Below are 8812 nucleotides of genomic sequence, written 5' to 3' on the forward strand. Positions count from 1 at the left end.
TAGTTCAATTATACAATCCAGCCTGTAAACTTTGCTGTCTGTTGTAAATCTCTAAATAACTATGACAGCAACAGATATACTGCAATATCATTAGTGGCTGCAATTTAACATTTCTGCTAATTATAACTTATAAAATATGGCTCCTGAAGAAATATTTCATCAGAGGAGCTCCACCATGTTTAAACTGTGTCCCAAAACTTCAGTTCAGCTTGCCACACTGAGCAGAAGCCTGATGTTGCTTCTCTACCTCCAGATTCGCTTAGTGGGGGGGTGGAGTCCAGCTGGGTCCACTCGGCATGACAGCCACTGACTGGCCTATTGTACCTGCCCTGGGTGATTATGATGGAGAATTTGGTGGAATGAAGATTGGCAGGGGAAACCGAAGTACTTGGAGAAAACCTGCCCCAGCACCACTTTGTCCACCACAAATCCCACTTGACCAGACCCAGGATTGAACCCTGGCCGCCATGGTGGGAAGCCAGCGACTAACCGCTTGAGCTATGGCATGGCCTACCTCAAGATACTTTGTACAACTAAATGTTTAACATCCTGTTCAGTTTTCTCCATTTGTGAAATATTTATGTTCTGGAACACTATACTCATGTAGGAATGCATATATGTATTATATCTGTCAAATGCCATAATACTGCAGCACGAATGTTGGAGACATGATGCCATCATATCAAGGCTATCTTTTGGGATACAACGCCATGCAGTATGTTGAAAATCAACCAGCATTTCAAAGAAACACACTGTCTCTATCTTCCAGGCTAGAGAATAAGCACTCTTCATTTTTTGCTTTCGTTATAAAAACTTAAGTTTTAATAAATGTGATACTGTAGGCACTTCTTTGGAATAAAAGTTGTGATTTATATTTTATTTTTGTACAACTCTAGAATTATTTCACATACACACAATGTGATGCAGAAAAACTGTCAGTGATTCATTGCATCATTGATGTACTAGTAATTTCTTGTAAGTGGGTGCTTTGCAAAATACCCACGGCTCTTGAACACTTGTTTCGCCACTTCCTTGTAATTGTCGTCATTATTTATAAATGGGCCATCCTCAACATCAAGGATGTTCCTTTTCACTCGAATATGAGCATCATTGCAAAAAGTGATCGCCAAATTTATCTGAAAGTAGAACATTTTATATTCTAGACAATTTATGGACTAATCAATTATGAGCAGTTCCAATTTGTATGACTTCCCATATTTAACTGTGTACAACAGGACCTTAAATCATGGACTACAGACTAACATAGGGAGGAAAAATTAATTTACTCACACTATGATTACTATAATTTTATACATCTAGATGCATAATCTAATATGCAATCACATTTTTCTATGTACTTTATATTGTAAAATGCTAGAACACTACAGAAAATGGGGCAAAGATCAATAAGTTGCTGATAATAATGATGATGATGATGATGATAATAACAATAACAACAACAGCAACAACAATAAATCAAAATTATATTCATGACAAAATTTAGAGCAGACAGAATATGGAAAAACCTTGATACTATTCAGTTCCCATTCTTTTCATCTCCCTGTGTCCTGTCAAAAATCCTAACTATACAGAGAAGAGTCATTCTTAAGAAATGGTCCTCAGCTATCCAAAAGATTTCCCCACCTGTTACGGAGCCTGGAGACTCAGTATTGTATTCACAGGAGCTTGTAACTGCTGCCTATTCTGAGCCAAATAAATGAAATCCAAACCATTCTAGCCAAATTTCTTGCTAAAATCTATTCTAATATCAAACTCCCATTTATGTCTGGGTGTTCTGCACGGTTTCTTTCTTGGACGTTTCTCAACCGACACATTGCATTTGTCATTCTCTCCCATGAGTACTACTTGCCCCATCCATTCAGTCTGACAACCCAAACAATATCTGCTGAAGTGTACAGGTTAAAAAACCCCTATTATACAATTTTTCCAAACCTCTACTCACTTCCTAGATTCAAATATTCTTTTCTTCAGACACCTCGTCTTGTGTTCTTCCTTTACCATGAGAGACCACGTTTCACAACCACAGAAAACAACACATAAATCACATTTTAATATTTGTCTATCTGAACAGCAGACATGAAGACAAAAAAGATTATAAACTGAATAGTAGCAAGCATTCCTCACCTTTAATTCTGCCTTAAATGCCATTCTGGTTTGTTACCGTCTTTCCAAATGTTTCAACTTTGCCATATTTTCAAAGGATTTTTCTACATATTATGATTTTTTCTTGCAATCTGATGTGAGGACATGAATACATAAGGGTATTATTAACCTATACACATTCAATTGCTAAAAGAAAAATCATTCTACCTGTTCAAAATATTGTGATAATCAGCAAAGAGATCACAATTCCCCTCTTTTACCAAGTTAGTTATAGGCTGGTAACCCTTTAAATTCATTTATACCTCTGTAAAACTCCCTTCATATGCTTGTTTTTACTGTTTGTTTCAAGCATGTTAATTTCAGATTTAAATGCCACAATTGAAAAAAATATCAAAAAAAAGTTTATGGAAAATTCCATCTTCTTGGATATGATACCATGCAGTCTAATGAAAGTCACCCAGTGTTTTTTGTTAGGACTGACTGGGCTATTCCAGCTAACTGTGATCTTTAAAAAAACAAATTTTAAAACTGACTTTCCAGTAGACCTTCTCTATCTCTCTAGTGCAGTTTCTTGGGGAGTACATTTATTTAGGCTTTGGGGATAAAATGGTCAAAGTTATATTTGAGCTTTAGTTAAACCACCTGTATGTTTGTATATGCCTGACTGAAACAGCCAGAGTGGAGAACTTAAATAAAATTACTGAAAATCAGAACTGATATCATGAAATACCCAAAAGTAAGGACTTCCTTCATTTCATACTTTATGTATTACCTCTTCAGCTGAATGCTGCAATCCAATGCAGTATGATCGTGAAGCACGTCCCAATACAGCAGTCATAGCGTAAATGTCAATAGCAACATCTGCAAGCCTCTTGAGCGTCATTTGTTGGTCAATAATAGACTGACCATGCCGTGCCAAAGCAATTTCTACTCCATATTGCAGACGCAAGACACAGTATTCCAGTAATTTTGCTGAACCCTGAAAACATTTTGGTTTCCATATTTCAACATATTATAGACCTAAGATCTCTGTTATTAATCAGTATAACTAGTGATCTGCTGAAAAGAATGCAGCTAGTACCTGTAATGAAGGGTGTAGATATCCATCCAAGCCAAGAATCAACTTTGGTGAATCATTAGCATGTCGCCTTCTCTGCCAAGCTTTGTAAATGACAAAATTAGGATTCATAAGGGGATTCCTGAGCTTTTGTATTATCTCCTGCAGCTCTATTCCAGCATGTTGAATTCCTGCAAAGAAAATGTTTATCTAACTCCTCTCAAAGCTGTTTATACATAATTCAGGATTAAAACAAATTTAATATGCCACATTTTGGAATACTTCATGGAAACTACCTAACAGCAATGTAATCTCTGAACACACTATTATGATCAGTTCACAATTATTTACATTCCCAGCATTTTATGGAACCCAAAGGTTCATTACCATGTTCATACAAGCCTGCCTCTGGTCCCTGCCCTCAGCCAGATGAATCTGGCCCATGCCCTCCCATCCTATTTAAGATTCATTTTAATATTAGCCTCTCATCTACATTTAGGTCTTCCTGGTGGTCTCTTTTCTTATGGTTTCCCTACTAAAACTACATATACACATTTCTCTCACTCACATGTGCTACATGTTGTCCATCTCAGATAAGGAAGGTAAGAAAAAAAAGGAGACAAAAGGAGGTTAACAGAGTGGATATGATCGTTCTTGACTTCTGCTTGGAAGAAACTGGCTTCAGATTTTGTCAAGGGCACTTATTAGGTAACCCACAGATGTGTTTCATGATTTTTCTCAATCCATCCAGACAAGAATCAGTATGCAAGATTTGAGGTTTTCACGGTGGTGACTATGAAGAAAGCAGTCTTCTGGGATGTGGCACTGTGTAGATGTGGTGTTAACCGACGTTTCAGAGGAACGCATCGCCTCCATCTTCAGGGTAGAAGGAAGAATAAGAAAATCCGCAAGTGAAGAGACCATGAGAACCGGTAAAGCAGTCTGCTTGTACTGGTTCTCACGGTCTCTTCACTTGCAGATTTTCTTATTTTTCTTTGTACCCTGAAGATGGAGGAGATACGTTCCTCCGAAACGTCGGTTAACACATCTACATGGTGCCACATCCCAGAAGACTGCTTTCTTCAAGAATCAGTATCTTTCACTAAATTTCCCATCATTTCATTTAATTTCACATGACATTAAATAACATTTGCAGCTGATACAGTATTCTCAGATACCTTACAAATAAATCACTAATAGAAAAGAAATACGTACCCATCAAAGCAATGAAAATTCTTAAAATTTCATTTGTTCCTTCAAAAATCATTGTAATACGGGCATCTCTAAGGATGCGTTCATATGGATAATCCTTCATATACCCGATCCCTCCAAGAATTTGTAGACATTCATTGACACCATACCAGCAGCCTTCAGAACTGAACACCTGAAAACATAACTGACACTGCATGACTGTGTTACTATTGCCAAAAGACCATATATGTAATATCACTGAAATCTCAGTCTGTAGTTTCCATTACAAACTAATAACTCCAGAGAAATACAACATGGAAATTGAATTTAATATTATTATATCGTTGTGCAATGTTCAAACTATTTCAGTCTCAGTTTGTGAATTTATTGCACATTTTTTTTGATAAAATTCAAGTTTCTAAAACTTACTTTGTCACGGTTAATGGCCCTTAGCAAAGTTTATTCACTAATTTTCATTTTGATCCCTGCTGAAAAATCTTCATGACTGAGCTCTTATGAGCTTCCAAGTTTGGACTCAAAATGTTCATATTCAACTTACACATATTATAAAAAGATAAAACAGTTCCGTCCAGTGTGACTGGTGAAGATTATTCTTATTTCAGTTCTTCACCAGTCACACTGGATGGAACTGTTTTATCTTTTTATAATATTGCTAGTGTGACGGACCAGAATGAAACAAATAAAAAAAAATTACATGTATTATTGAAATTTAATACTGATGCTTCTTATCAAACTCACTATTCAGAGATCCTACACCAAAAGGATACCAATTGTATCTCAAGATTATACAGAACATTTAATCTTACAGGGGCTGCAATTTAATTTTTAACTTTTTTATTAAAGAAAGAACTGTGGGTTACTTGCTGTCACACGCTGCATAAATGTAGTGTCAAATTATTATTACTTGACAATGTTTAAACTTGTAATTCTGTGATCATTAAATCTGCCAAGGTAACCAATTTAACAGTTCTTGAACATAAAGTTCCAAAAATTAAGATTTTTCTGTAGTACTGTAATGTTCATAGGAGCTGAACCACTACTAATAACGAAAAATTTGCATTACCTTAACGTGGTGAAGAAAGCTTATTTTTGTTTTTCTGCATGTATGTTATGTTTACCTTACCTTCACTATAGCAGCCTCAACAGCACAATCTGGATTTTCATAGGTATCTATCATCCCAGCTGTAAGGTAAGCCATGCTTTCCATTGCATATGTTAAGCATGTGATTTTTGCAAATTTTTCTTGAATTAATTCAAATTCTGTTAAGGGTTTTCCAAACTGCTGCCTATTAATGGCATGCTCAGCAGTCCAACCTATCAGCTGCTTCAGAACACCTGATTCATACAAGATAATCATAATCATTATTGGGTAAATATTAGTTCCTATTCAGTTTTCTTACTTAGTAAACCTGACAAGAAATATATAGCTGTCTCATTACTACATGCCATACAGTATGGTTTCTGGGCCTCAAAATAAGTAAAAAAGTTCATGTGAATATGTAACCTGAAGGCCTTCCTTACAAAAGTTATAACCACTAGAGAATCTCAACTCCGATTTCATATTCTGAAAAAACAGACTGAGTTTGCCATCAACCTGTGCACTGGAATTTTATGTGAATACCTCACAGGCTCACTTTATCTGACTTTACCAATACAAGTTATTGGCCACAAGTACCTTATTATTCTTCAGACATACTTAAGTGGATTATTAGATTATGTATCTTCCAATATGCGTCTTCACATGTAGTTTTAACGTGATTGTGCTCCATCATGTAATGGTCATTAAGTGAGTCAATGGCTGTCCTATAATTATCCTGGATGCTGGATAGGTTGAAGCTCCAGTTCCTGGCTTACACACTCACATGACTTGAATCCTAACCTAACACTTTCATTCTGTGGTGATATCAGTACAGTTGACAACAGAAAGGAACTGTGGCATCAAATTCATCAATTTCCAAGAGAAATTAAGCATACATTCAGAATCTTCAGATGCTTGGGAGCTTCGTTTTTACAGAACTGAGATGTGGGTCTTTGAGCATGTAGGCCATTTCAAGCACCTCTAGTAAGAAAGTAAAGATACAGGAGTTATTGACAGCTTTCTTTTTCTTAAATACAAACTGTTAAACTTGGAGAGTGTTTAAAGTTGTGATCCGGGAAGTTTAAATTACAAGGTCTGGCAATAAAGATCCATGACTGATGTGAAAAAAATAAATAAAAAATACAAGGAAATAATTCTTTTATTTCTATTCAAAGTAATCACCAATTTGAATACATTTGTTGAATCGAAGTTTCTGAAAACAGCAAAGTCCTCCAAAGGAACAATGTTTAGTTTGGCCATCATGTTTTTCTAAATGTCTTCAACATCCTGAAACCGCTTTCCTTTGAGGGCAGTTTTCACCTTAAGAAAGATAAAAAAATGCAATAAAGAAAATTGAGATTATCTTGACAAGTCTGCATGAAGCCTTGCCATGATGTGTCTCTCCACTCCTTCTGCTTGTCCATGAGTTTGTGCGGGATGAATTTTGTGCAGATCTTCCTCTTCAGCTAATCTTCATACAGGGTTGACAGATTGTCTTCATATTGATGTTGGAGCCAATCGATTATCTCGTGGACCATTTCACGAACACTATTCTTTGTTCTCACATATCATTTCTACTCTTCTCTTAAAGTTCTATAGTTTTATTTTTCACAGTAACAATATAAATTTAATCTGAGGTGTTTAATTTTTTTATGATCAACTCTTCTGTTCGCTCAGTCTCTACATACCCCTGACTCTCACCCTTAACATTCCCATAAATGTTTACTTTTTCTACTTCAGCAATTCTCAGAATTTCCATCTTTTTTACAGACCAATATAATTACTTATGTTACTTCATAATTAATTTATGCTAATATTACTTGCCACTTCAGCTTTTGATTTCGATTTAAATCTGTTAATCATACTGCAAAGCCAATATAAATTGTCATACTAATACAATGAAAGTGAATATTTTAAGCATACCTGCTGAGCTAGATCCCATGCTGAAGCGTCCACTGTTCAGAATGTTCATTGCAATTTTGAAGCCATCACCAACTTCACCTAAGACATTTTCTGCTGGCACTGGAGTATTTTCAAAATTCACCTCAAGGAAAAAATTGCAAGTATAAAACAAGAAGTTTAACGTTTCAATTGTAATTTCAATAGAAAATCCACAACAATATAAGCATCTTCTCAAATTTTTACAACAAACCATTCTTGACAAACAGGGTTTTACACAATCAAATCCTTGCCACCCTTACAGGAATTCATAATTCTCATGTAACTTACTCTAGACAAAAGTCTATCTATCCTGACTCTTGGTAACTGAATTCATTAACATAAATCACAAATTATAATTAAAGTCTCCGTTAGTTTTCTTCATTTGCACTCCATAATTTTTTTGACATTTCCCACAAACTGAAGAGTTCAGAAAAATATGGGGTGTGACACGATGTGGAAGGTTTGAGAACTGAAACTGGCCATTTATAGAACTATCAGATTTCATACGCAGTAAACAGAGTAATATTTTAAAATTGTCACACATCAAAACTTGAGCCTAAAGTGGTTTAAGTATTACACGGTATCACATTTAGGGCAGGCTGATTATCCAATGAGAACAGAGAACTTACATTTTGAAGCTGAAGGTTCTGAAATGCATATGGTATGTTATGACTAGGGACCGGATTTTAATGCAAATGCATATTCCTTTCTTGCAACCCAAAAGTATGCTCGTTTGGACATATGTATGAATTACTTTATTTCTTAAATTTTGGACATGGTTTGATGGTGCATATAAATGCATATTTTGCCTGTTTTATGAATAAGCATCATATTTTCGAAGATCTCTATTTATACTGCATATTTCCTTTTTAAAATGTTTATCATATATATTTTTTAATTTTATGTTCAATCATGATTGTGTGTATACAATTTTTCTTTTCCGTATTAGAATATGTTGCAATTTGACTCAACATTTCATCATGATTCATGTTTCTGATGCAATACGCAGGACGGTACTCCCTCGATTCCTCTACTCGTAACTTGCCTCATCCGTGTACCATCAAAGTGACTGCGAAGAGATTAGTCGGGAGCGTTCACATCTAGCCGCTATCAACATAATACTATTCAACCGATAAGGGACTTCACTTATTTATTTCCGAAGTCTCCATGTGGTTCGTTATGCTTCTTCATTTGAAGCTGGGGGCCATTCACATTAGTGGTGACTAGTCTGTAGCTAAGTATGTTTAGCTTTCTGTAGTCAAGCCGAAAGTGAAAGTAAGTCAGAAAACTAAATTACAGCTGTATCAGCGGAGTTCGAAGGAGAGATGATAAGTACGGATAACGAAATTCTCTATTGCCCAGCGTGTGAGAAAATGGTTGTGAAAAACGCTTTCAAGTGT

General features: G+C 35.6%; 1 protein-coding gene across 1 annotated transcript in view; it reads right to left on the reverse strand.

The window, feature by feature from the left end:
• Window positions 1–846: 846 nt before the first annotated feature.
• The window catches only part of LOC111873172 (complex I assembly factor ACAD9, mitochondrial), a 22479-nt gene continuing 14513 nt past the window's right edge, over window positions 847–8812 (reverse strand). Inside the window, exons 5-10 of the mRNA XM_023867658.2 lie at window positions 7395–7515; window positions 5517–5728; window positions 4397–4565; window positions 3206–3372; window positions 2897–3103; window positions 847–1136 (exon numbers count right to left, since the gene is read on the reverse strand). Of these exons, the coding sequence (XP_023723426.1) occupies window positions 963–1136; window positions 2897–3103; window positions 3206–3372; window positions 4397–4565; window positions 5517–5728; window positions 7395–7515 (1050 nt within the window). The 3' untranslated portion in view covers window positions 847–962. The remainder of the gene's footprint in view (window positions 1137–2896; window positions 3104–3205; window positions 3373–4396; window positions 4566–5516; window positions 5729–7394; window positions 7516–8812) is intronic.

This window comes from Cryptotermes secundus, unplaced genomic scaffold (assembly GCF_002891405.2).
Source record: "Cryptotermes secundus unplaced genomic scaffold, Csec_1.0 scaffold344, whole genome shotgun sequence".
NCBI lineage: Eukaryota > Metazoa > Arthropoda > Insecta > Blattodea > Kalotermitidae > Cryptotermes > Cryptotermes secundus.